Source organism: Meles meles, chromosome 12, assembly GCF_922984935.1.
Source record: "Meles meles chromosome 12, mMelMel3.1 paternal haplotype, whole genome shotgun sequence".
NCBI classification, from domain to species: Eukaryota; Metazoa; Chordata; class Mammalia; order Carnivora; family Mustelidae; genus Meles; species Meles meles.
The window spans coordinates 94,065,354-94,091,744 of NC_060077.1; the positions used below are offsets into that span (position 1 = coordinate 94,065,354).

The following is a 26,391-nucleotide window of genomic DNA, read 5'->3' on the forward strand; positions in this document are numbered from 1 at the left end:
TATCATTAAAAGTTTATTATTTTATTTCGATATCGACCGACGGTGTGTAGTTTCCACGAGGCCCCCACCATCCCTGCGCTCGCTGTCTGGGGCAGCCGCGCACGAATCCCTCTGCCGACTGTCGGCTTGAAGACGCAGAGCGTGTGTGTGTGTGCGTGTGTGTGTGTGCGTGTGTGTGCGCGCGTGTGTGTGCGTGTGTGTCGTGAACTGTGGAGGTTTCGTTTCTGAAATTTTGTTCCCTGTTCCCCCGTCACCCTCTCATCATTGAGGCTATGGGTTAATAGATATTACGTTACGCCCACACCGGGCATCGGGATTAGGACGGGGTTACGTTGGTGCATTGGCTACTCCTCATCTGCGTTCTAAGGGAGGGTGACGCCTCCAAGACGGAGCTAAAATCAAACCGTGGTCAGTGTGTTATGAGGGGAGCACAGGAAAGGTGAGCTCGAGTTAGAAAAGACACGATTTAGAGGAGCCCCCGTCTCTGCTCGCAGGGCCAGCCAGGCCTGGCCCCCACGACGTCCGGCCCCGTGACACGGGACGCGGGCCCACGGGAGCCCGTGGCCACGCACGTCCGGGTCAGGATGCCAGCTGACGGAGGGTATCTGTCCACCGAGGGTTAGTATCTGCCATGCGCACTGCCGTGAGGAGCACCACCGGTCACCTCCCGCAGTGACCAGGGTGACGCCGCAAGGCCACCCAGAAAACTTCTCCAGCCCGCTCTGCGACGAGCGTCTCCCTGGACCCTACTGCTGGGCTCTGGGGGGAAACAGGCCATTTGTAGAAGCCGCTCTGGCTCCCGCCGCGCCATCACCTAATTTCCAAGAAGATCCTGTTTCCCGTTGGGGCCGTGGCCCAGCCCAGCTCTGCCTCCTTGTCCCCTCGCAATCGCGCCTGAGACCCGCCAACCGGGTGTGGTGGGCAGCCGCCGCCTGCGGGCGTCCCCCGCGCCCACCACACGGGACTCTCCAGCTGCCCGCCCGCACTGCACGTACTGAAACCCCCTGTGCCGCTCCGGCCGCTCATCCTGGAGGGAGAGTGAGTGTGTGTTAGGAGGTGAGCCAGGGCCGGGGAGAGAAACCAAAGGAAACGAAGCTCAGATCAGCAGTCCTCACCGCCCCGCACGTGTCCCTGTGTCCACGGCGGTGTCCCACGGCAGCACCTGCAAAGCCAGGGGAAGCCGAGTCAGCAAAGCCAGTCCGAGGGCAGAGGGTGAGCTTGGAGGTGCGTCCGTGCCCCTGCGCCGCCAGCGTCCGGGCCACGCCGGGCGGAGGGGGCTCCGGTCACGCACTCTTTTCGGACACAAAGTCACCGCTGACTGTTCTGTCTGCGTCTCCTCCGCTCGGCCGATGGCCAGAACCGCAGGGCGCGGAACGCCGGCCCACCGTGTGCGCAGCTCAACGGGCATTAGGCAGGGGGTGTTTGCTACACGTGGGGAACGGATGTGGACGGTATTAAATTCGTAAGGCAGTTGTATTAAGAAGCTGAGGACAGGATTCGGGGACCCCGGGGGAGGGCTTCAGCGTCTCGCCATGGGGGATCCAGAACGACTGTCTCTTCCTCCCTAGAAGAGGAAACACACAGTTAGACGACGTGCATGGGGCGGGGGCCTCCACTCCTGCGCCAGGATCCCGCCGCGGGATCCCCGCTCATGGACCATCTCGCTTGGCTCTGAGCCCGGGGCTCTGGTTGCACGTGTCCCAGCACCATGAGTGCGAGCTTACCCGGTGTGCCGGGACCCTCAGAGAACCTCCCGGGCCGCCTTCCCAGTACCCAGAAAGCCGGCACCCACGTCACGCTGCGGGGGCTGAGACCGAGAGGCCCCCGGAAGCAAGGTGCCTGTGAACGCAACGCACACGTCACCAGATGCCGCCTGCGCCCTGGACACCGCCCCTGTCGCCGCGAGGCCGCCACCCTGTGCAGCGAGCTCGGCGACGCCCCTCCTTAGCCCCGTGCACAGAGGGAGACCACAGCTCCGATCTGTCGGGCTAGGGCTGTTTCCTGAAGACCCTCTCTGTTGTTAAACAACTGCATTGTGGGGTTTTAGTTTCCTCAGTGAGCACATTTACGGGACTCCAGCCTCTGGAGTACCTGATGAGCCCCTCGGTGCGGCAGCGTGGTCCCCCCGGCTGGCCTTCCGCAAGCTGGCCCTCGGTGCCGCCCTCCGGGGGAGCCCAGCGCAAGTCTGCACGGGCCTCCCCGCTTTCTGAGCCCCCAAATTCGCCTGCGCGGCTCCCTGGCAAGTGTGGTCTCGTCCTGCTTCTGAGAACAGAGGGCGTCCGCCCGCCATCCTGCGCAGTACAGTCCCGTGAGACAGCATTTCACCTCCCGGGGCTCTGTCTGAGCGCAGGACAACGGTGGGCATCCGGTGGTATTTCTATGACTGTGCCTGCTCCTAGCTAGTCCCCACCGTGGTGGAAGGAGACGCCAGCCCGGGAGGCGGAGTGCTTAGTGTCCCCGTTTTCCAGTCTGAGGAGCCAGAGCACAGCCCCAATGAGTGATGCCCCACGGCCACTCGGCCAGCGGCAGAGTCAGGGTTTCAACCAACCAGCAGCCCTGCCGGGCGGGTCTCCTCTCTGCCGGGTTCTCAGCACATTCGAGCAGGTCGATGCCAGCAGTGGGTTGGCCCCGGGCTCAGCTGAGTGGACAGGCTGGACCACGAGCAGGAGGTCGGCCTGAGGCCGCGTCTGGGGTAGGAAGGAAGGGGACCCACGAGAAGGCTGTGGTTCCGTCCCTGCCTTCCCCACCCCTGTGCGGGAAACTCTCAGCTGTGCATTTGCAAAGAAGAAACTGATAATATTTCGACGCAGTTCCCTAATGACACAGAAAAGCGCAGGGCTTCCAAGCAGTTCCCAGCCCACGGGGATGGACCATCCGCGGCAAGGGCACCGCCTTAAATACGGGGAGACCCTCCACCCCCACCCACTGCCTTGGAGCCCTTCTCGCCTCTGAAGGGAGTTTTCAACCGGCGGTAACCACACGTGTGGGCTCGTTCAGCCCTGCGGCCGCGGCTGGCCAGTTCGTGGACATTTCGTGTAGTAAAATCTCATGAAAGCCACAGTCACTGAATTCGATGAACTGAAGCTTCCCTTGAACCCCACGGAGGCTTTGCGATTTCTAAACGACTTTGTACAAACAGACACGCAGGGAAACACGGAACCGACGGAAAATGAACGGGCCGCCCAGGCTTGGGTTCATCGCCCGCGATGAACGTGCCGGACAGGGACGCGGCTGGGCCACTCCACCTGCCAGCTTCTCGCCCAGGCGGGGCGGGATCCGCACACGTGACCCGTGATTACTGGGGTCACAGACCCAACTTTTCCACCATAAACGGTAAGACCGTGATGTTAGGGGGCCGATTAGAAAGCGCCTCGCGCAGATTAGAGACCTCCTGTCAAGGGTGACTGGGGCTGAGGGTCTTGTTCGCAGCCGCCTGAGGCTGAGCCCGAACTGGGGGAGACCAGGAGCGTGTGGCAGGCACAGGTCCTGCGTTCCGGCGGCCCGATCTCCAGCATGATGCCGCCCAGCCGCGCACGGCAGAGACTTTTCGTGGTAAATCAAGGTGTCTACGTGACCCCAGCGGGTGGTCTGAGGACAGGGCGAGCCGAGGGGATGCTCCTGTTCTCATCTGTGACCCAGAACCCCTAAAACGTGCAATTTCCATGGAAACGCACGGCTCCCCCAGGATGTGTCCACCGGCCTGAAGACAAGTGGTGACGAAGCTTTCACGGGGGCGGTAAGAATCCGCGACGTGTCTGTCTGCGGGGCCGGGACCCCAGCCGGCGGACAGGTGTGCGGCGGTGCCCACGCTAACGTCCCCTCCTACTGGGCGTCTCGTCTTTCTCCGCCTGCAGCGATGTCAAACCTCCCCCGGGAAGGACGAACAGGCAATCCCTCATGAGTTACTTTCTCCTGACAGGGGGCTGCAGGCACCCTGGGGCCTTACGCCTTCACTGACGCCTTTCCTGCCCTAACACAGGAACCCTGCCCTGTACGTGCTGGCGTCAGTCTTCCCGATGACGCTTCTGGAGGTCGGAGAGGGAGCCGGTCCTGGGCACCTTGCAAGGAACCGTGGCTGTTGTTTGGTATCGGCTCTCCGGCCACGAGGCATGGAAGCCTGTGGCCTCGTGCGGATTCACGGGAAGGGGAAACAGCCGCTGAGTTTGTTACTCTGACGGGGAAGTACGTGGGAATGGGGACTCAGACAGCGGCGCCCGTGGCCGTCCGCCCGTGGGCGCCCCGTCCAGTGATGCACAGCACTCCCTCCCTCGAGCCTCCAGTCAGCCTGGGGACTGTCCTGGGCTGTGCGGAAGGTGCGATGTGCCCCCGTGGGGCAACCCTGTCCCCTTCTAGCCATGAGCCCCGAGGTGTGGGCTCTTGCCGGGACCTCGGGTCTGCTGCCGAGACCCCAGATGGGGCTGCAGAAACCCCAGGCCCACCTGGGCTGGTCTCTGCCAGTGACTCACGGCTGCCTTTCGGCATGAACACGCGTTGTCAGGTGTCAGGGGACAAGAGTGATGCAGCCCTGGGGAGGGGGGTCCCAGGGCCTTCTGTGCGGGGGACCCCGTCCCCGTCTGACCTGCCTCCTCTGTGGTCTCTGCCACCTCCAGTCTGGGCTTGCCCCTAGCTGTGCGACTGGCTCCTCGACCCTGGCTCACGAGGCCTTATCTGGCCCCTCCCCGGATCCGTGGGCAGCCATCCAGGGGGCCTGCCTTGTCCCAGGGGCACTCATTCCCACCACGTTCTGTCCCTCACCATGAGAACATGCTCCCTGCATGCCCCCCGCCAAGAGCACACGGTGATGCACGGCAAGCACCCGTCCGCGGAGTGAGCCCAGCCGTGGACGGACAGGGTGCGGGGGCAGCCACGGGCCCCTGACTATGAGCACCACCAGCCTGGGCTCTCAGCCCGCCAACGTGCCCCTGTGTCCATCTGAGGCCTCTGCCTCCGGGGACAGTGGCTGCTTGTGGGCGGCCCCGTGCCCGAGGCTGTTGGGCGTCCGGGGTCCAGGCAGTTAGAGCCCCTGAGGACAGTGTCCCCCAGGCCCTACGCCAGAGCTGGGGGGAGGCCTGGGATCCCTGTAGGCTCCCTGGGCCGCGAGTGTCCAGGAATGAACGGGGGCCAGTGGGCCCCTCCGTACACTGCGAAGCCAAACTTGAGCTCAACCAGAGCCGAGACGGGGGGCTGTGGGGCACTTCAGGATGCTCCGCGTCCAGCCTGAAGCCCGAGGGCCCGCCCCGCCTGCTTTCTCACGCCCCGCCCAGGTGCCCAGGCCCTGCCAAGCTCACACCTGACCATGGCCCCGGGGCCAGTGACCACAGTGTCCATATCGGGCGGCCCCTGTGGGTTCCCGGGACCTCTGGCCACCTGATCGCTGACCTCCCCCGGCCCCTCGGCTCCTGCTCCCTTTCTCCGGGGTCAGAGATCTGAGACCTCGGCACCAAGGGCTTCCAGACAAGGTCAGCGCCCACACCTGCTTCCCCTCACGTATCCTCGAGGTCCCCAAGGGAGCCTGGGCCACCCCTGCAGACACGTCCTGGTCCCTGGGCCAGCCTGGCCAGTGAACCTCAGAGGAACAGCGGAAAGTCTGGACCCCGCCCCCGGCCCACCCCAGCCCGCCCCCGCCCCGCCCTCACCCCTGGCCCACCCCCAGCGCATCCCTGACAGTCAGAAGGGTCACAAGGGTTACATTACCAGCTTGAAGATTTTGGAGAGCGTGCCCTGGGCGTCATGGGACCCCTTGAGCCCCTTGTGAGCCGGAGCTCGGCGTCCGTAGCCAAATCCTGGCTTCTGCCCCTCGCCTCCCTGCAAGAGACCAGACAGCACTCAGGGCGGCCGTGCGGGGCAGGGATGGGCTGAGGGGCAGGGACGGCCACCACTCAGCCGAGGCCCCGGGCCGAGCTCCGTGCTTCTGTGTTGGCCCGGCCCGGGCAGCCGTGCACTGGGAGATGGGCGCCCAAACTCTCTCAGAGATCAGAGCCGGAACCCGCTCCACCGTGTGGCTCTCAAGATAAGAGTGCAAGGTCGAGCTAACCCCAGCGAACAGCCTTTGCTCCCCTGCCCACAGGAAGGGCGCACCTGGCCAGCTCTCAGCCCCAGGGGGCACCTTCCTGGGCCTGCGGCGGCAGGAGGCCAGGCACCCGGGCCGGGGGTCCCTGCCTGCCTCTCCGGGCAGACTCCTCACGTCTGGCTCCTCCTGCGGTGGCCAGCGGGGTGCGGAGCTTTAGCCCGAGCACAGTCGGAGGCCGTGCTTTTCTAAAGAGGCAGGAGAAGCTCCGGATCCTCTGGCCCGGATGAGCTCGCCCCAGGATGACCCGCACCAGCTCCCCGGGCCACGGCTTCGGTGCCCTGAGGGCGGATGTGTGCCCCCCCCGCCCAGGAGCCCGGGATCTGGGCTCGTCGTGAAGGAGGAAGGGGGCAGGTCCGGCCAGCAAGCTGTGTCCCTGCCACCGTACGCCAGGGCACAGCCCCGGGCACCCCACAGCCTGGACGGAGCCTGGCTCTCCGCTCCCTCACCGTGCGACCTCGGGCAAGTGTCAAAGCCACCCCGAGCCTCAGTTTCCTCACCTATAAAATGGGGTTAGGGGTGCCTGGGAGGGTTCTGCAAGGTCACGGACGCGCTGCCCTGCCAACAGAGCCTGTAAGCTTGGGCATATGCTCGCTGTCGTTTTGGGAGGGGCCGCGCCCGGCCTCCCGGTGCCAGCAGCCCCCGCTCACTGGGGGAAGGAAGAAATTCCCCACGTGGCACAGAGCGGGGCGGCTGATTGCTGACGTGTCAGGACGTCCGCATCCCAGACTCGTCTACTTTCAGAGCTGTTTTACTTGCAAATGGGATCTTCCCCCACGGACACAAGGAAGGAGTCGGGGGGCTCGGGCGGTGCCAACACAGGGAGGTTAGTGTTGGCAGAATGGGGATCCCCAGGCTCGTTCGCCATGTCATGTGGGTGCCAAGCAGGCTGGGGGTTCTCGGATAAGGTTGCTGCCTTCCCCGCGTCTCTGTCTTCACAGACAGGCTCTGGGAGTTCAGGTTCTCCGGCAGGACACAGGGGACTCGTTCGGGTCTGCGCCCGACAATCTAGTCGAAGAAGTAAACCTGGTGTAGCCCTGGATCCCTCTGCCTCGCCGAGGGTCCCTGCAGCATGCGGCTGCGTCCGGCCGGAGGGAACGGGGATCCCTGCGGTTCCCCCGTCCCCTAAAGGTGGAGGCGGGCGGCAGTCGGGAGGGGCGACGGCAAGCGGACGGCGCACTGCCCTGGGGTCCAGATTCCCGTGGACGCGCTTGCCCCGGGACTTCCCACGGAGGGACAGGCCACAGCCAAGCACGCAGGTGCCACGAGCAGACACACGACGTGGCAGGAAACCACGCCTCGCACACCAGCGCCCCATCCTCCTGTCTCGCTTGCTTTTCTCCGAAACTAAGAGCTTCTGAGAACAAAACTCAAGGGCGGGTTTCCAGATTAAATGATCTGCTTGACTTTCTGTCCTTCCCAATTCTTGGTTGGTTCTTTGGATAACCTGGAATTTACCAAGAAACGTTTGACACAGTTTAGAAGCAGCACGGGCGACTTCCACACCCTCCAACAGGAAGGCCGTCCTGTAGCTCGAGAAAATGGACCCACGAGCAAATGAATGCACTGGATTTGCTTTGGAAAGAAAGAGAAACTGAATAAATATTAGTAGGCTCCAAAACCGAGACGCAGAGGGGAGCAAAGGTCTTTCCGGTTAGCTGCGGGGAGCGGCTGACTCCACATCCTGCCCAAGCGTCCAGGCCTAGAGAGTCAGGAGGCAGACCAAGGGGTCACCGGAACAAGAGCTCCTTCTGCAGGTTCTCTTGGTCTCCTGCTGGCACAGAGTCAGACGTCATCGGCGGCGAGGCCCAGCCCACCTGCCGCCTACACTCTCGGCCCCTTTTTGCAGAGCCATTCACGTCGCTCAGGAAAGGCTCAAATCCATGTGCATAGAGCGTTCCAGCAAACTCCATGCAAGAACGTGCGGGGCCTATGCACGAGCCTCACGGAACCCCCTCCCCCGCTTGGCGGGCCTCCTGCGCCGCTGCCCCCCTCACTGGTCTCGCTTCCCTCCTTTCTCTTTCTTTCAAACTTTATCCGTCCGCGTGTGATGCCCGTTAACTGGGTCCCACGGATGTGCCCGCCCTGCACTAGGGACTCGGGCTGGGCGTCCAGCGCACACGAGGTCCTGGCCTATGGCGCGTGGTTATTCTTCCATTTCATCCCGCAAACGGCAGCCTGGGCCAAGTAAGAGCCGCATCTGGCTTCTACTCCTAACCAACGTCTGTAGGTTTGGTTAGCACACGCCGACAGGCATTTTCGGCTGGCTTGTCACCGGTGTCTAGAAAGCAGGCCGGCTGGCCTTTAAAATCGTGGCGGGCACTTGGTTCCCGGTGTTCCTCAGACCACGTTCCTGCTGAGACTACGCTGTGGTTATCACTACGCCTGGTCTTGTGGCTTCATTAGACCATGTGACAGGGAGTGGCATCGCCAAGGGTCAGCCTGGGGGCCGGGCTGGGAGTCTGGACAGCCCGCCCGCCACAGGCCTCCCTGGGGACCGGTATCCCCCCGCCGTGTGCTGGAAGGAGATCAAGAACTTTCTCTGGTCTGGCGTGGAAGCAGAGACCTGTGCCCCGCTGCCGGGTCGGCGGCGGGGCCCTGGGTTCCCCTCGGGAGGAGAAGGTGGCCCTTGATGGCGTGGGCCCTGGGCCTGATGAGGAAGAAGGGGAGCCTCGCGGGACAGGACGCAGGCTCCGGGCAGCTGTGAGGAGCAGAAGGGAGAGGGAACCGCGCGGACACGCCGTGTCACCTACCCAGCTAAATCTGCTGAGAGACAGTCCTCGCCCCTGTGGGAGAGAGACAGTGACATCATCATTGAGGCAGGAAGAAAGAAAGTCTTAAGAAACAAGCAGCGCAGGTCAGGGCGTGCGGGGCGTGAGCGCTGCGGACACCTGCCGCATCCCGGGACCGCGCGGCTCAGGGCCGACTCGGCCAGGGTGGGGAGGGGACAGCGAGCTGGGAGCCGGCCCCCTCTCCGCTCGGTTTTCCGCAGCCTGCGCTACTCGCTACTCGGGGAAGTCAGGCAGCCGTGAGGCCCGCCCTCTTTTGGGTACATTTAGGGATTTCAGGGAAGGTCACCAGGTGGAGTGACAATTAAGGAAACTGGAAGGGGAGGCGAACCATGAGAGACTGTGGACTCTGAAAAACAACCAGAGGGTTTTGAAGGGGCGGGGGGAGAGGGGGGAGGTTGGGGAAGCAGGTGGTGGGTAATGGGGAGGGCACGTACTGCATGGAGCACTGGGTGTGGTGCCAAAACAATGAACAGTGATATGCTGTAAATAAACAAATGAAAAATATAAAATTAAAAAAAAAAAAGGACCATGTTCCAAGGTCTTACCTTTCCTTGCGACGGAGGAGGTGTACGTGGTGTCACCTACAAAGATACACAGAGGCCAGTGAGTGGGGGCGGGCAACTCCCTCCCCCACGGAGCCTCCTGCCATCACCTGCCGGCTCTCAACCAGCCCGGGGGGACCCGGAGCCCTAGGGCCCGAGCAGTCACCCCTCCCAGCCCGCCTGTTCCTTGTTCACGGAGACCGTAGGACCTGGGACGCCAAGGCCAGGCAGTTTGCAGAGCACTCAGAAAGTGTTCAGACGAGGGCAGGAGGCTCGGTGAGCAGGACCGGTCCATCCCACCGAGGTCCCTGCACGCGCATGCTGCCCCCGGGGGGTGACGGTGACCCTCCCTTTGCTAAGGTCCTTTCTCGGGCTTGGAGGAAAAGCGTTGCGGATACTCAGGGGTGTTCTCGGACCTGGGGCTCACTTGTCAACATGCAAAACACCCTCTTAAAGGGTCTATGGCACAAAACGTTTAGGATTAGAAGCTGGTGGATTTTTTTTTTGTCTTTCGGTCTTTATTTTTGAGAGCGGTCTTAGGTTTCTAGAAAGAACGCCAGAAATTAGAGTGTTCCCACAGCGCCCTCCTGTCCTGCACACTGTCCCCCGTCTGGTACCGCCTCGCACGCGTGCGGTTCGTGCGTTACAAGCAGGGGCCAAGGCGGACGCACTTCCACGGAGTGAGTCGGAGTGCGCAGCGAGGGCGTCGTCCGGTGGGTTCACACCCATGGGTGAGGTCAGGTGCCTGCCACCGCCGCATCACACACAGAAGGTCCACCTCCCTGTCCACAAACCCTGACAACCGCTCCTCTTTGCATCTTGTCAATCTTTCTGTCTCCCGAGTTTTGCCAAGCCTGCGTTTTTAAAGTGCGCGTCTCACAGTACTTCAGTCTCAGAAGGAGTGAGCTCTTCGCTAGAACACAAGATTCAGTAAGTGGCAGATGGAGTCCGGACCTTGTGACCAGGTTCTAGGACTGAGCTCCCCTGGCCAACCTCACCCTGAGGTAGAGGGAGGCACCATGGGGGATATACTCACGTCCCTTGTGGGGACAGACTCAGGCCCCCATGGATTAGAGCTCGGGGTCATTTGGGATATACTCAGGTCTATAATGGATTAGAGTTTAGGGTAATCTGGGGATATACTTGGGCTCCTCATAGATTACAGTTCAGAATCAGTTGGGGATATACTCTAATTCCATGGATTAGAGTTTAGGATCATCTGGGGATAGACTTAGGCCCCCATGGATTAGAGTGCAGGGTCACCTGGGATATACTCAGGTCTATTGTGGATTACAGCTCAGTGTCCTCTGGGGATAGACTTAGGCCCCCATGGATTAGAGCTCAGGGTCATCTGGGGACATACTCAGGTCCCTGCATGTTTAGAGCTCAAGGTCATGTGGGATATACTTAGGCGTCCCATGTATTAGAGCTCAGCATCATCTGGGGATATACTCAGATGCCCATGGATTAGAGCCCAGGGTCATTTGGGATATACTCAGGTCTGTTTACGATTAGAGCTCAGGATCATCTGGGGATAGACTCAGGTACCCTGTGGATTAGAGTTAGGGTCATCTGGGGATATACTCTCAGGTCCCTGCATGCTTAGAGCTCAAGGTCATCTGGGGATATACTTAGGTGTCCCATGTATTAGAGCTCAGGGTCATTTGGGATATACTCAGGTCCCTTCATGATTAGAGTCAGGGTCATGTGGGGATAGACTCCGGTCCCCTGTGGATGAGGCCATGGCCGGGCACCCGCTGCCCCTCCAGGCTTGATATCCCCGCGCCTGCCGCTCACGGGGGGGGGGGGGAGGGACTTACAATGGGGGGGGACTTACAACGGGGGGGCACTTACAATGGGGGGCACTTACAATGGGGGAACTTGCAACGGGGGCACTTACACGGGGGCACTTACAACGGGGGCACTTACACGGGGGGCACTTACAACGGGGGCACTTACACGGGGGGCACTTACAATGGGGGGACTTACACGGGGGGCACTTACAATGGTCTTGAAGAAGTGCACTACGGGGTTCTCATCTTGGGGCCGGCCGTGCTGCGGCTTCGGGGGCAGGGAGCCGTAGTGGGCAGTTCTCGCCGCATGATGTCCGTCCTGAAAGAGAGGGCGTGGGGAGCTCGGGTCAGGTCCCTCCCTCCGCTCTGGCCTCCCTGGGAGGCCTCTTTCCTCTCCTGGAAATGCACCTGGTGTCTTTAGTGTCGGGGCCTTGTGCTGGATGTGGCTGCCATGACCCGGGACGCTCCCGGGGCTCTCGGACTGTACCACGGGTGTTTCCACCACAGACCCGGCACCGGGTCCCCCAGAGTCGCGGCCCAGGGAAGGGAAGGGGATGTGGCTGTGAGTCCACTGAAGACGGACGCGGGGTGAGCGAGGGGTACGAGAAAGCTATCACTGCCCTGAGCTTCTGTGGTGGATAAAGGAGAACACGCAGGGATTCATGGCAAAACCCCCACCGTGAGCTCTGAAGGGGGTGCGTCACGCGAACTGGCCCCCGCTTCCCAAAATCAGCGCCCCCGGTCACAGCACCGGCACCCGCCCAGGCCGGGACGACCGCTTCCTCACCTTGAGCCGAGGGAGGGCTGTGGGCCGCGGTGCTGGCCCTTCCCAGCTCCGGCCGTGCGGCAGAGGCGACGTGGGACGTGGCGGAAGGAGCGAGGCCCACAGCGCGCCAGCCCCCCCGCGCCCCTGCTCCGTGGGCTGAGCGAGGCCCGCACACCAAGCGCTCAGGTGGGCGAGCTTGCGGAACTGACCCCGGGGCTTCCCTCCTGCTCGCCCAGGGACAGGCATGGGGAAGAACGTGAGGGAAAGGAGGGCCACGGAGCTTCTCTGTGGCCCGTCTGCCATCAGACGACCAGCGCATTCCTGTGCCACGGGCTGAGGTCCCTGCAGGTCCTCCCTCCCCTCCTCAGCTTTGTGCAGCCTGTGTGCGGCCAAGCCCTTCTACAGGAGACACTTCGCCTCTAAGGAGTCTACGGCCCCCAGAGTTTGAGGCCTTCGGTGGGCCTCACCTAACCAGTGACCGTTGTACCCTGGCTGGGCTGTGGTTGGAGCGACGGGTGCATGTGCCCAGCACCCACTGTTGGGGACATGCCGGCTGACCCCAGATGCCTGTTTTCTTGCCTCAGACCCCCAGGTCGGCAACTCGGTGGTCACCCTTGCCTCCAGGAACGCGTCTTGTCTCTCCCCAGTGCTTGCCCCCGTCCCCCTTCCCAGGACTGACGCTCAAACAGAAGCTGGCTGAGCTCGTCCTCTGTGTGTTCCCTTTCCAGCCAGGACGCGTCTGCAAACCCGGTGGTCCTCTCCCCCTGCCCACCCGACCACCCCCTGCTTTGGCTTTACCGGACAGAGCCCGTTTCTCTGGCCGGAGGACCGCTGCGAACCCGCCCGACTCCCAGTGACGCGGTGTGTGTGTTGCTTCCTGAGTGCGGGTCTTTGCCCTGACGGCGCGGCCGCGTCGCTGTGCTGTGGCCACGGCCCCACGCCCCGCCGGCCTCTGCACCATGGGGATCCCCTCCCTGCCTCCGGGGAGGGCTGTGCGCGCTCTCGGCCCGGCCCCCGCGCTGGCACTCCTTCCTCCGCCTTCTGCCCCGGTCACTTGGCAGGGGTGTCCTGCGAGGAGCCGGCTCCAGCTCACTCTGCAGACCTGGGGGGTCGCCAGCCTCCCGTACTGCTCGCCCGTGAGCACCCTGAGTGTGCAGTGCCAGCGGCCAGCTGGGAGCCCAGCCGCTCAGGTCTGCCCCAGCACCTGCAGGGGAGGCCCAGGGAGCCCGGGGACATAGCCTGGAGGTGTGGGCACAGCAGGGAGCGAGCCCGAGTGGTTCTGTTACCGCTGAACCCCCCGAGCCTTCCCGTTCTGACCACTCTCTGCTGGTGCCACAGGGACCCAGCAACCCACTCCTCCTGCCGACCCTCGTCCTGCAGCCCATCTCCGCGTCTGGCTGCACTGGCCGGTCACATTCAACGCGCACGCCAACCTCGTACGCTCCCCTCCAAGGAGAGTGAGTGTGAAATCAAGAATTAAAAAGCAAAACAGATGAGCCAGCAAATGATTTAAATTAGTTACTTTAAGACCAATATCTTTTCAGTGTCTCACACGTCCCGCAGGTGGTTGTTGACACGATACCGTCCTACTGGCCTGGACTAAGGCAGTCGCTGGCCGCCCGCACACCCCGCTCCTCTCCCAGGTTCCCACACTGCTTTCCCGCGTGCCCGGGACTGGATACTGGGTCACAGACGCGTCTCACACCTGTAACGGACACGCCTGTGGTTAAACTAGAGAAACGCCTCAAACTTCACACAGAGGTTTTCACAGACGTGACCGGTAAGTCCTGCGACGCGGCTCCGGGACGATTCAGACGAGCTCATGTTGTGAGCTAGACCGGGGGTGCTCCATAGGTGATGACGCGTCTCACGTGGGTACGCACGCCTGCTCTGAATGCGGCAAGACAAATTACGTACTCTGTGATTTTTGTGACGAAGGTACTGGTCGCCAGTCTTCTGAGGGAAGCATCATTTAAAGGAGGCGTGAAGCCGGGAAATCGCATTTGGGCTCTGAGAGCTACCGCATCGGGGGTCAGCGCCGCTCATGGAAAGGTGGTGGGTGTGTTTATTCAGAACCCGCGGCACGGAACTGAGCACGCAGCACGCATGAACCGTGTGTTGGACTGACGTGCCGACGCGCAGAGCACCCCTAGGACAGAGCCTCACACACAGCGTCCGGCTGCAACCACGCTTCTCCCATCACATGCGCAGTGAAGCCCCGCCCCCCGAGCACGGACTTGACCTGGACGCCGGGTTGCACAAGGTCAACCGAGGTCGCCCCCTGATTCCAACCGCATCATTCTAGCTGTGCCCTGGCAGTAATATGACATGTAACCAACCACATCTCTACACACTACGCAATGAACAGTCAGAAAAAATGCAGCAAAATTTGAAAACACTACCGTGCACAACAGCATCAGAGAAAGAAACTGTTGGTATAAATGTAGGAAACACAGACGGGGTCTCTACTAAACACCAGGAGATGCTGGGGAAGAGAGCAGAGACCTGAGCCAGCAGGCAGACGTCTGTGTTTGTGGACGGGAAAGCTCAGCGGGGCAAAGGTGTCCGCTCTCCCCAGACAGCCGGACGTCCTTGGGGCCCTTCCAAAGTCCCAGTGGGGTTTTGCTGAGATACCGACAAGCTGTTTCTAAGACTGTAACAGAAATGCCAAGGGACCAAAATGGCCCCATGATTGTGGAAAAGAAGAATAAACTCGAGGACACCCCTTGGTTTCCAGGTTTCTATATAGTGCATGTAACTAAGGGAGTGTGGTGTTGGACGGGGACAGACACAGATCGGCCAGCCCTGTGTCCAGAAACCGGCTCAACAAATGTGACCCGCCGGTTTCTGAGGAAGGTGAAGACGCAAAGACCGCTCAGGAGTCTTTTCAAAAGTGGTTTTGGGACAACCATGTCTCTCTCTCTCTCTCTATATATATATATATAAAAGAACCTCAACCCAATGACGCACCTTATCCAAAAGGAACGCAAAACGGACTATAGATCTTTACCAAGAACGTAAAACTGCACACATTTAGAAGAAAGCATAGTTCTTAGACATGACATCCAAGGAATGGCCCATAAAATTTAAAAACTTTGGTTTTGCAAAAGACAGTGTAAAGAGAATGAAAAGTCAGGCTACAGCCTAGAGAAAATATGTGCGAAACACACATCGGAAACAGCACCTGAGACCAGAATATGCAAGGAGCTCTCAAAACTCAACGGTTAAAAAACAACTCAGTTCAAAATGACGGCCCAGACACGGAGTCGATGCGGTGTGGGACAGGACAGGGACATGAAAGGCTGCTCGGCATCGTCAGCCACTACGGAAATGCAGCTCAAAGCCACAAGAAGATAGCACCGTGGCGAAATTTAAAATACTGACAATACTAAGTGCTGGCAAGGGTGTGGGGCACCGCGAGCACTCCTGCACTGCTGGTAAGAATGCGCACTGGTACAGTGCTCTGTCAAGCAATCCGGCAGCTTCTTCTAAAGTTAACCATTGACTTCCCGTAGGGCCCAGCAACCCTACTCCCTGCTTTGAAGGGTAGAAGGAAACAATATTTCTGGAAGTCATTTTTTTTTTGTAATGAATATATTGGCCAAGAATTTCTTGAGGGAAGAAGTAATGTCAATCTTAAATAGAAACCTATGTTCATTAAAACAAAGACAAACCTGTCCACGAGTGTTTATTAGCAGCTCAATTCCTGAAGATCGCGAATCGGCGCAAACAACCCAAACATTCCTCAGTAAGAGGAAAGGCAGACGGAACGGCAGCAGGACGACGGGACAAGCGTGATGCCCCTGGAAACTCAGAGGCATCTCCACGGTGTCACACTGAGTGGAAGAAGCCACTCCGACATTTCCTACCTCGTGTACTCATTTACAGGACGTTCTTCTATCGATTCAGCCATGAGGGGGTCAGAGCGGCAGTCGCCAGGGCGTAGGGATGGGCGAGGGGAGGCTGTGGTGTGGGACGGCTCTGGGCTGAAGGGTCCTCGCTGTGCCGGCAGCTACGCAGAAGGCCACGGGCGTTAAAATTCACAGAACTGTGCCCAGAAAGCGCATCTGTGTCTCTGTAGATTGGCACCCGAACTGGACCACCGCCATCAGCAGGGTCTGTCTTTACGAAGCCGAGTGTTGAAGAAGACACTATGTCGTCACCAGGACTTCCAGCCGGAGCCTGTGCCGTGAGTCTGGCCGTCCCTCCAGATGCACCAAGCCCTCGTTTCCCTGCCCCTGGCCCCTGGTGCCCACTACCCCCTTTGTGTCTCCGTGGATGTAACCGGTCCAGGCACCTCGCAGGGGCGGGCTGGTGGTCCTGCCGTGTCTGGCTGCTTGCAGCCATGTCCTCCGAGGCTCACCATGTGGGAGCAGCCGCCACAATTCCCTTCCTAGATCTCTCAGGCTGGATGACGTTCTGTCGCATGGACACACCCATTCGGTTTGCCCGTTCCTCCATCGAGGGCACCTGGGGGGCTCCCCACTTCTGGCAACGCCTCCGACAACTGGCAGAAGGGGTGCCCGGACCCCCAGCAGCTCGGAGAGAAGCTGTTGGGCAGGGAGAACGCGTTTGGGGGCCAAGTATGAGGCCAGCGCCACGCGAAGGCAGGTCTGCATTGCTGAAAGGAGCGGCCCGCCCACAGCTGGAGGGGCCCAGGGCCCTGCCCTAGGGAAGGGTCTGGGGCTGACGGTCGGGTCAGGTCAGAGCAGGGCCGGCATCCGCCCACGTGGCAGCAGGAGCCCCTGGCAGGCAGGGGAGGCACTTCCAAAACACTGGGGTTTTGGTTGTTAGATTTTACAGTTCATGGGACGTGGGTACTTAGCCTTTTCTCATGCGGCACAGGAAGGAAGGGGCTCCCATGCTGGGACAGGAGAGACGGGGAGGGCTGTGTCCGGAGGAAGCCCTGGCAGGAGGCAAGAGGGGCAGGTCCCGGGGCATGCGGTGACCTGTCAGCCCCGCAGACTGGCTGCGGCCAACCAGGTGGATGGGTGCGAGGGTCACAGGCTGGTGCCTTGTGGGGTTTCCCCCTCCATCCGTCCTCGGTCTTCAGCCTCTGCCCCACAAGTGCTGGTGGCGGATGGAGTCCCCTGCCAGAGGCCCACTGGACGGGCCCCAACAGAAGAAGGGTCTTCTCCCTTAGTTTGTTGTTTTTCCTTTTTTCTTTTTTTTTTTAGCTCTCAACACGGGCACAATCCCACGACCCTGAGATCAAGACGTGAGCCAAGACCAAGAGTCAGACACTTCCTTGACTGAGCCGCCCAGGCGCCCGAACGCTTAGTTAGTTTTCGGGACACAGAGTTAGTAATTCTCTGAGGAAGCACTTTTGTGTTCACTAAGGTTGAGAAAAGAGGCAAATGGTTAACGGTTTGCCCTTATTTGTCAAGACTGGTGTGTCTTGCCCACGTCTATCCCATTCTGGGCGGCTCATTTCCTGCAGGAGGTTAGGAGGCAGAGGGGGCGTCCTCAGATCAGCCGGGATGATCTGGGACGAGGGGCAGCAGCCCGCTGCGGGGCCGAGAGCTGTCAGAGCCCGGGAGCCCCCGGTCCACACCTGAGGCGAGGCCGTCTCCACACGTACAGCTGAACATTTTTGCACAAGCGAGATTTGAAAAAATTCATCTGCTTATTTCTTAATGAAAGCTTTTGGGCCAATGAGAACAATAACACAAACTTGTTATATAGAAAGGTCAAAATCCGAAAGGTTGTAGAAGAAATTCTACCATGTAGGGATGGCCCTGGTTTCTCGATTTGGTGGAACAGTGTCCGGACCCGGCTCTGCGCACACATAAACACACACATGGGCCGGTGCCTTGAAACGGGCTCTCGGTTTGCACAGTGTTTATGGCACTACCCGGTCCCTCTTTCTTTTGGCATCATGACCCATAAAATGACAACTCCTTGATGGCAAGTCAAGTCTTACACGCCGTGGGAGGGAAGCCAAGGCGCAAAGGGCAACTGTTTCATTAATTTTTAGGGAAAACTGCTCTTTCCTTGAACCTGGGTCATTGTATGGCTTTTTGGCTTCCCTCCGCTTGCGATAATGTCCGTCGCCAGCAGGGGGAGCCCATGCACCGGCTTCCAGGCCACGGCCGCCCCCACCCAGGCCACGGCCGCCCCCATACAGGCCACGGCCGCCCCCACCCAGGCCACGGCTGCCCCATCCAGGCCACGGCCGCCCCCATACAGGCCACGGCCGCCCCACCCAGGCCACGGCCGCCCCCACCCAGGCCACGGCTGCCCCATCCAGGCCACGGCTGCCCCCATCCAGGCCACGGCCGCCCCACCCAGAGCTCAGGAGGGATTTCCAGCCGTTCCCGATCTCCCGGAGAGCCAGGCGTCCTCACAGATTAGTTTTCACCTGACGCGCCCGCAGAGCCGCGGCCACCAGACCGGGGGATTCGTGCCTCTGGACACGGCGGCTGCTGCGTGAACCCACGAGGGCTGCCCAACACGCTCACACTCGGACCTGACCAGAGACAAACTGAGGGCTCCCTCCCTGTCCGAGGAAAATGCCGTCCCGCGAAAACCATGATACTCACGGTGCCTGGGGTTTGTGGGGAGAAGCGACCGTGGCTCCTACTGCACTTCGTACCTTCCCAGAGCGCCGGAGTGTCAGCGAACGAAATCACAGCGAACTCCCGGCCCGCGGACGCTCCCCACCTCTGTGCGCGCCGCCCACGGGCGCTGGGCTCCGAGATGCCCCTGGGCGCTCCCGGTTGCACGAGCACAGCCCAGTGAGCCTCGGGGTCCCTGCCCTCCCACAGCCCAGGCCTCACTGTGCTCGCTTTTCTCTTCCGATGAATGCTCTTGCCTGCGTGCAGGGCAGGCGCGGGAGAGCGGTCCCACTCCCCTGCACGCACAGCACACAGGCAGGAGCCGGACGGGGGCCAGCGCAGGCCAGGAGCTGAGAGCGGTTCCGTGGCGGACTGCGGCCGTGTTCGCGCCAGTCCTCTCTGGGGGTTTAAACCCGAACTTCAAGATCGCGTGCCTCTAACCCTTTGTCCCTAATGGTTGGGTCGTCCTAATGGGGTGATGACCTCGGATACGTCACAATAGTAGAATCTCTCTTAAACATCACGAAGGATGCTCCAGCTTGCTTCCGACAGCACACGGGAACAGCACGTATGTTCCGTCCCTCTGCCTCTCTACGGTGCACTCATCTGGGGGACACGGATCCTTCCAACTCAAAGTGCGTGCTGGTATCTGCTCCGTCCCTCCTACGGACGGAGAAAGGAAGGAGCTCGGGGAGCGGTTCCTACGTGGGCCCTGCCCACTCTCGAGCTTGCAGTCCAGGCTCCTCGGGGAACTCAGCGTGGACGGCGCTCGTCACGCCAGCCTGTCCTCCCGCTCCGGCCGCTCAGCCCGGGCTCGGGTCCTCAGCAAAGCTCTGATCTCGGCGCGGAACTCTGGCCACCGGAGGCCCCAGCAGCCACCTCACTCTCCCGCGCCTCGACGCCCCCAGGACTTGTCTGTCGCCCTGTCTTGGAGGGCCCAGACACGGGCGCCCGGGGCTAACCCCAGTGATGGTTTTCCTACTGGCGCCGTCCTACGTAGCAAAAACCACCTGAGTTCTAGGAATTTCTCTCTGTCTCCAAAGGATTCCATTCAAAAAGGGAATAGGGAAAGTGATTCCACTGGCTTTTAAAATACAGGGTTTGTGATTCTCACGCTCACCCCCATCGTTGGTGGGGCAAGAAACGCCGCTCCATTAACAGGGGCGGCAGCCGATACTCGAGGGCGGATGGGGGTTCGCTGGCTCTCCTGACTTTTCTTCCAGGACCCGGGGCTGCGGCCACCACCACGAGCCCGATTCTTGTGGGTTCCACGTGGGACAAAGGCTGATGTTCCAAACCTAACACTTGGAAGTAGATGAGGAAATCGCAGGCTGGCCATACGACAGAAGGAAAAGGTGGGAAGGGAGAATGGATTATTTTACTCTTTAAAAATGCGTAGACTTACCTTACGTTACCTTGTGAAGGTGCGACGGGCTAGAACGAAAATGTTCCTGAATATAAGGAAAAGTAGTATCTGTTGACGGAGTCAGAGGGGCCCGTCAGTGCCTGGAGAGCTGGGCACGCAGCGGCTGCCCCTCTTCCCGGGAAGATTAGTTCCGACTCATTTTTGGTAGACAGGGAGGGCTGGGGACAGTGAATGCAAAACAGCAGCTGATGAGGTGAGGTTTTCCAGTTTGGTGATCGTTTTGAAGGATGCATTTCCGCATCATTAAAGCTGGGGGCCAGTCAGCTCCCACTGAGCCCGGAGACGCCGCAGCTCCCCATGAGCAGCCCGTAAGGGCTGAGCCATCCTGCTCTGTTCGTGGGACTCGCAGCGGCCCCCGCCAGCCACGGGGGAGATGGACACATGCCGGGGCTTCTGCCTGACACCGAAGGGCTGAACGCCACAGGACAGTGTCCTGCCCTGCCTTCCACGCAGGGCACCAGGTCACCAGGGGTCCTGAGAGCGACCGAGTAAAGGAAGGTGCATTTTACTTTTTCGTGCCAGGGAAGTCTTTGGGGGCATTCCTGGGAGATTCCAGTCCAGGAAGCCACGTGGTGAATCTACGTGACCTGTTCGGGGCCACAGGCCACAAGGCGCGGTGAACAGGACGGGATGGCTGGAATGTGTTTCTCCCGGAGCTAAGCCCCAGCATGCTCGTGTGTGACATTCCTCGTGTTTACCGACCACGAACAGCGCACGAAGGAACCCACATACCTTTCCCGCCCCCCTCCCCGCTTCTCGTTCCTTCCATGGCAGGTAGAGACCCTTCGCGGCTGCGGGCGATCTGGTTTCAGTGGCTTTTCCTCCTCAAGGGCTCCCTGAAGGGGCCGCGGCAGGAGCAGCTTCCTTCTTTCCATCCAGCGCTCTCCTCACTCCCTGCCGGCCCTACCTGTTTCCACCACCGAACGGCACTGCCGGCCCCAGGAGCTGAGCCCGGGGCCCCCAGATAAGTATTTCAGAACCAGCAAGTGCACCAAGGGTTACACATTTGGGGATAAGAGATGGGTCTGAGCAGTGACCTCGCTCCCTTTCCAGTCCAGGTGTGTCGGGGAGAGAGCCGGGGCAAGGGTGCTCCCATCAGCGCCCCACAAACCCCGTGACTCCCAGGTGTCCCCAGACACCACGGGTGGCCAGATGAGGCTCTCCTGTGGCCTTGGGCCACGCTCCTACTTTGTTCGTGTCTGTTTCTCAGACGAAGCAGTGACGCCGGTTTTGGTCAGACTCCAACGTGTCTCCGGAGACAGCGTCAGGGCTGTGTTTTGGGGCAAAGTCAAGACGTCCCAGATGTCACAAATGGGGGCGATTCCTCTCTGTCTGAACGGTACGTGAGTGTGCCCGTGCTTTTGTCCCTGCAAGTTGAAGGACGTGTTCGTTTCTGAGTTGTTGACTCGAGTGAGTTTAATTAGAGCCGTGAGTTTCTTTCTTCAGAGAGCTGTGCAGGGCCGACGGCAGTCTTTTCTCTATTTCTGGAGGAATTGAGAGGCAGACCTTTGATTTAGAGGGAAATTTTAGGTTACCTGGCGCCTGGCCCGGCACTCGGTCTCTTCTGCGACCCCGGAAAGGGAGGCCGCGGGCAGGCTGTGCCGTCTGTGGGCAGGGTGGCTTGTGGCGCGGCTGTCCCCGGCGGTCAGCTCGGCAGGGACCAGCACCACGGTCCAGGGCTTCACCATTAGCATAACCCTCGGGGGCCATGCAGGGGTCAGAATGACAAGAGGCTGTCACCCGGGCACAGAGAGAGACAGCAAGCCCCGTGTCACAGCCTGATGCCTGGGGTCCATCTCCGACATCCGGGAGGTGGGCACGGCAGAGAGGAAGGCCACAGAGGGGGACGGGGGTGCCTGTCCGGCTGGAAGTGGCCCTGAGAGGCTCCCAAAGCCACAAGCATGGTGCTGTGTTTCCAGCCGTCCGCCTGCCCTCCGTCTTCTGGGTCAGGCACCGGTGACCCGGCGAGTGCCCACCTCTTAACAGGCCCTTCTGCCGAGGCATCCCTGCGGAGGAGCGTGGCTGTGGTGACCAGCGACTGGTGACCTGGGGCTCCAGAGACATGGCAGCGTCCCCGCCCCTCGCCTGGGGAAGCCGGCAGCGCTCCCTGAAAGGAAAGGGGCGTCTCCCCCGCAGGGAAGCTCTGCTCCCCAGAGTCAAGGTGGCTGGTGCAGGGCCCACGGCCCCTCTGGAATGCGGCCTTCCCGATGCTTCCTTGCTGTCTCCAGGGAGGCGGGAAGCAGAACCGCACGTCGGCCCACACCGCTCTGGTCTGTGTCCGCCGCTTCCAGGTACCTGGTTTGCAAAGACCTCAGAGAGTCCAGCGGGCACAGGAGGCTCGTTGAGCATAAACGTCCCGCGAATGTCACAACGGGCCTAGACACCAAAACGTGACCGCAGGGTCTTTTCTTGGAATCCAGTCGTCTCTGCACAGAAGACCAGTGAGCAGGTCAGGGCTATGGGGTCTGGAATGTTCTCTTTGGAGGGAAAGACAAGTTGCAATGGGTTTTGCAGTAAGTGAGGGCCTTGGGCCCCCAGTTCAGCTGTGGTGGGAAGCAGCCCTCAGGGGCAGAGCAGAGCGCTGGGCCCCGGGGGAGAGGCCAGGCCACCCCTCTCCGCCGGCACACTCCGCGAGGAGCCTGGTCTCTCTGGGTGTCCATGGCCGACGGCGCCCACCGGCTGTGCGGCCACGGGGCTCATCCACCTCCGGCCAGAGCCAGAGTTCAGCAAATGGGAGCATCTGATTCAGGAGACAAGGGGGGGCGGGAGGGCGTCTTCGGAGGCCGGGAGACGGGGATTACTGTCTCCCCTGCACACAGACCGAGCTCTCGCAGGCCGAGCGCACCCAAAGGCATCCCGATTGCTGCTGTTGAGACCTGAGTCCCCGTGAGCACCTGCAGATGTCCCCGGACATGCTGCACCGTCTTCAGAGAAAAGGCCTTCATCTGTCCTTACTGTATGGTCGAAAAGCTGAGGCTTGGAAGCAGGAATGCGCCCCTCCCCAACCCAAGGCCAGAGGCAGTGACAGGTGGACGGGGAGCCGGAAGTGCCCGGGGCCCTGGGTGTCCGTCCGGAGGCTCTCAGGCGTCGATGGCTGAAAGGCAGGGCACACCACACCTAGGGGTGCCCCCGTGGGCAGCACAGAAGGCTACTTTTGCTGTTGTTGGTGCTTTTCTGGTGAGGAAAGGGAGTCCGGAGGTCAAAGCCAAGCCACAGCCCGTGTCTCTGATTCTAATTCGGCTCTGGTCCGTGGCACGAGGTGTCTTGGCTCCTTGGCACTCTGGAGTGAGAGCATGGGGGCTGCCCGAGCCCCCTCCAGCCAGGGAGGCCTGGATAAAGTGTCCTTCAGCCTCCAAGAGACTAGGAGACAGGGGCCGTCGGGGTGGACTCTGTCCCATTGCCGCTCCTCACTGGCCCCTGGGACTCAGGCGGAGGCCACGGGACCAAGGGTCCTGCGTGAGGCTTGGCACACCCACAGCGTCCTGCTTCACGCGTTCCCCCGAAATGGGGACCCCACGCAGGGAGATGGGGCCAGCGGCACAGAGCAGGACACACAAGATGAAAGAATTTGGTGTTTTCCTAGGGGCCTGCCCTCCAGCACTCGGCTCTCCGTCTCTCCCTGGGAATTCTCACCTCTCCAGCTTGCCTTTGGGTTCCCAATGATGATGCCACCTGCCTGCACAGGCTCCCCTCTCCCACCTGCAGAGTCACCTTCCGCCCCAGAAAAGCTGAGCTCCGGTAGTTCAGGGACGCTGTTGGACCCCCTGGAATCAGGGAATTAATTCCTGGTGGGGAGGTGGCTCGTGGAAGCCACCGACGACGGTGGAACCCATCGGTCCTTTGATGGTTACTCTGATGTCATGGTGGCTGGCGCTTCCTAGCTTTCCTGGTGGGTTTGCAGAGAGAGGCAGAGAGACTCAGCGGACACAGGGAGCACTGCTCACCGCCTGGAGTCCCCGAGCCGGGGGGAGGGGCGGCGGTTCGGGCTGAGGGCTGGGAGTCAACAGCTCAGCTCACAGCTCTATCCAGCAGCTCTTATCCCCCCGCAAGCCTGTTTCAAGAGCCCTTTGCCCCAGACTCTCAGACAGGTGCCCTCTGAAGCCATTTAGCGCAGCAAGGCCCCGTGGTCTTGTCTGTGGCAGGTGCCATGAGGGCTACTCTCTGGTCCACGTGATCAGCCTATTGACATGATAACGGTTCCCAAGTTGCTGGAGGAAGACGTTCCAAATAATTAGGAGCTCTTGCTCAGAGCAGACAGAAGAGCCTGGTTTATTGATTCTCTCCATTCGAGAGCAGCGTGGGAGTGCCTCTCCCTGAAGGAAGGAGGTTCTGGGGTTCCCAGACCCGACCTGCCTGCCCTCCGGGCACCCCTGACATGGGGCGCCTCCTGGAAGGAGCTGCACATGGTGGGGACCAGTCGCGTGGATCACCGAGGCCCTCAGAGGGTCTGCACAGTCAGTAAGGACTTAGGGGAGCCCACTGGCTTGGCCGTGTGCTGGCTTTGCCCTTGGTTTCAACTCAGGCTCTGTGTTCGACGTCCTGTCACTCTGCAGACACGCGCGAACCGCACCCACGCCCACACAGCTGCCCGGCACCGGACGTATTTCCACGTTCTTGCGGACGTTCCTGTAAGCCAGTCCATGTCCCATCTGGGGTTCCCACTCGTTACGGGGTGTCCATAAATGAACAAAAGACAGATGCAAGAACCAGAGCCCCCAGGGTGTCCTCTGTCCCTTACAGCGCGCCCACCGGCGGCCACACGGAGACGGGGTCATGCAGACTATTTCTTGTACTCGAGGTTACTCTAACGCACGCCCAGAGGTCAGTTTGGGCTGAAAAGGGGGAGGAAGGGGTGTGGCCTTTTCTCTGCCAAGTCGTTTTTTAAAAGAAAGTGATCCACAGTCTAAGCTTTCTGGCGTGACCCGGAGAGCACAGCCCTGTCCTCCTCCCCGCAGAGACCTCTGCTTCTGCCGGCAGCCGTCTCCCTCGGTGGTGGAGAGCACAGGGCACGGGGGCGCAGAGTGGTCTCGGGGTGATCAGAGCCAGTGGGGGGCCTGCTGTCCTCCGGTCACACACACCAGGCGCTCGGGTGGCCTCACTGAGCGTCTGGGAGCACCAGTCCCCCGGCAGGGCGTTTGCTTTGACCAACGAGCCGCAGAGAGAGGCGTCTCCAGAGCGAGTGGCCACAGGAGCGGGACCACAGTCTGTCCCGCTGACGCTCTCGTGGGGGACGGTCCACAGGCACGGGTTTGCAGCCTCCTGCGCTTTCCCAGGTGACACACTTGGGGGCCCGGCTCGGGTGCCCCCCGTCACCTGAAAGCGTCGACCTGTGGCCGCCAGCTCGTGGGGCGGCCGCCACCGTGCGTAAGTGTTGCTGTGACTCCTGGTTGACTTGGGATTCCGCTGGGATGGTGATGCCTCTCCCTGCTCCCCTTGCCTTCCGTGCCCCGAGCAGGAGACGAGGACCGCTGACGGCTGGTCCTCCGGCCCAGCGCGGCCCAGCCGAGCCCAGGTGGGGGCAGCCCCCCCCCGCAAACTCCCCAAGGACACACAGCATGGGACAAAGTCATTCCACTAGCGGTCACTCAGTGTATGGCAGCGCTGCTTTTCAAGGGCACCTCAAGGTCACGGTGGCGACCGACTCTCTGTGCCCTGGTGCTGCAGAGCTGCCGAGGCCTGGCTGGCCTGGGGGCTCTTCCCCTGCCCCTGCCCCAGACCTGGCCCTTGGCGGTCGTTCCCTGTACAGTCTCCCGCCCGGGAACTCAAAGGCCTCCCGAACGAGGCTTTTCGGTCTTCTCACCTGGACCCTCGCTAGCTTCCCTTGAGAAGCTGACCCCTGGCTTTGCAAACGTGACTCCCTCATGCGCTTCAGTCCTGCTGTAGCCCGTGGGCGGGTGTGCGCCCTGATGCAGCCCCGCTGGCCGGGGGGACGGGAGGGGCCCGGCAGGGCCAGCACACGTCTTACCTGGTACATGGTGCACAGCCCAGGCTGGCTGCGGGCATGAGAGGGCACAGGGCTCCGTCTCTGCTTGAACCAGGGCACCTGCCAGGGGGACACAGAGTGGCTGTTGAGTCCATGCGGTGCCACTGAGGGAGCCCCCAGGCCCTCTGGCAAACGTCCCCCTGACCGGGCTTGGCAGATCCCTGCGCGGTGAGGGGGTAAGTGGGGGATGGAGGTCAGAGGGTGAGGGCGTGCGGATGATGGACGGGGACCACCGAGGGGACAGAGAAGGAGGAGACAGCAGCAGGAGCCCCCCGCACTCTGGGGAGAGGAACGTCAGAAAAAAAGGAAGAAGAAGAAAGGTGTAGGGGGAAGTTCTGGAGCCCTGAGCCCCACTATGTAACCAAATTTTCTTAACATTGGAGCAGGCACCAGACCTGTAAGATTCTGGACAGACAAGTGGAGAAGCACCTTCCAGCCCGAAGCGACGGGCTAGCGGGCTTGTCA

General features: G+C 61.0%; 1 protein-coding gene across 5 annotated transcripts in view; it reads right to left on the reverse strand.

Annotated features, from left to right (window-relative positions):
* Window positions 1–26,391, reverse strand: part of LOC123953817 (myelin basic protein) — a 102,192-nt gene continuing 75,801 nt past the window's right edge. For 2 of the 5 annotated variants that reach the window (XM_046024224.1, XM_046024223.1), the window contains 6 exons: window positions 25,909–25,986; window positions 11,406–11,513; window positions 9,405–9,440; window positions 8,821–8,853; window positions 5,695–5,805; window positions 1–1,564 (listed from right to left, as the gene is read on the reverse strand). In XM_046024224.1, the coding sequence (XP_045880180.1) occupies window positions 1,520–1,564; window positions 5,695–5,805; window positions 8,821–8,853; window positions 9,405–9,440; window positions 11,406–11,513; window positions 25,909–25,986 (411 nt within the window). In that variant the 3' untranslated portion in view covers window positions 1–1,519. The remainder of the gene's footprint in view (window positions 1,565–5,694; window positions 5,806–8,820; window positions 8,854–9,404; window positions 9,441–11,405; window positions 11,514–25,908; window positions 25,987–26,391) is intronic. The other 3 variants (XM_046024221.1, XM_046024220.1, XM_046024222.1) reach the window with 3 other exon arrangements.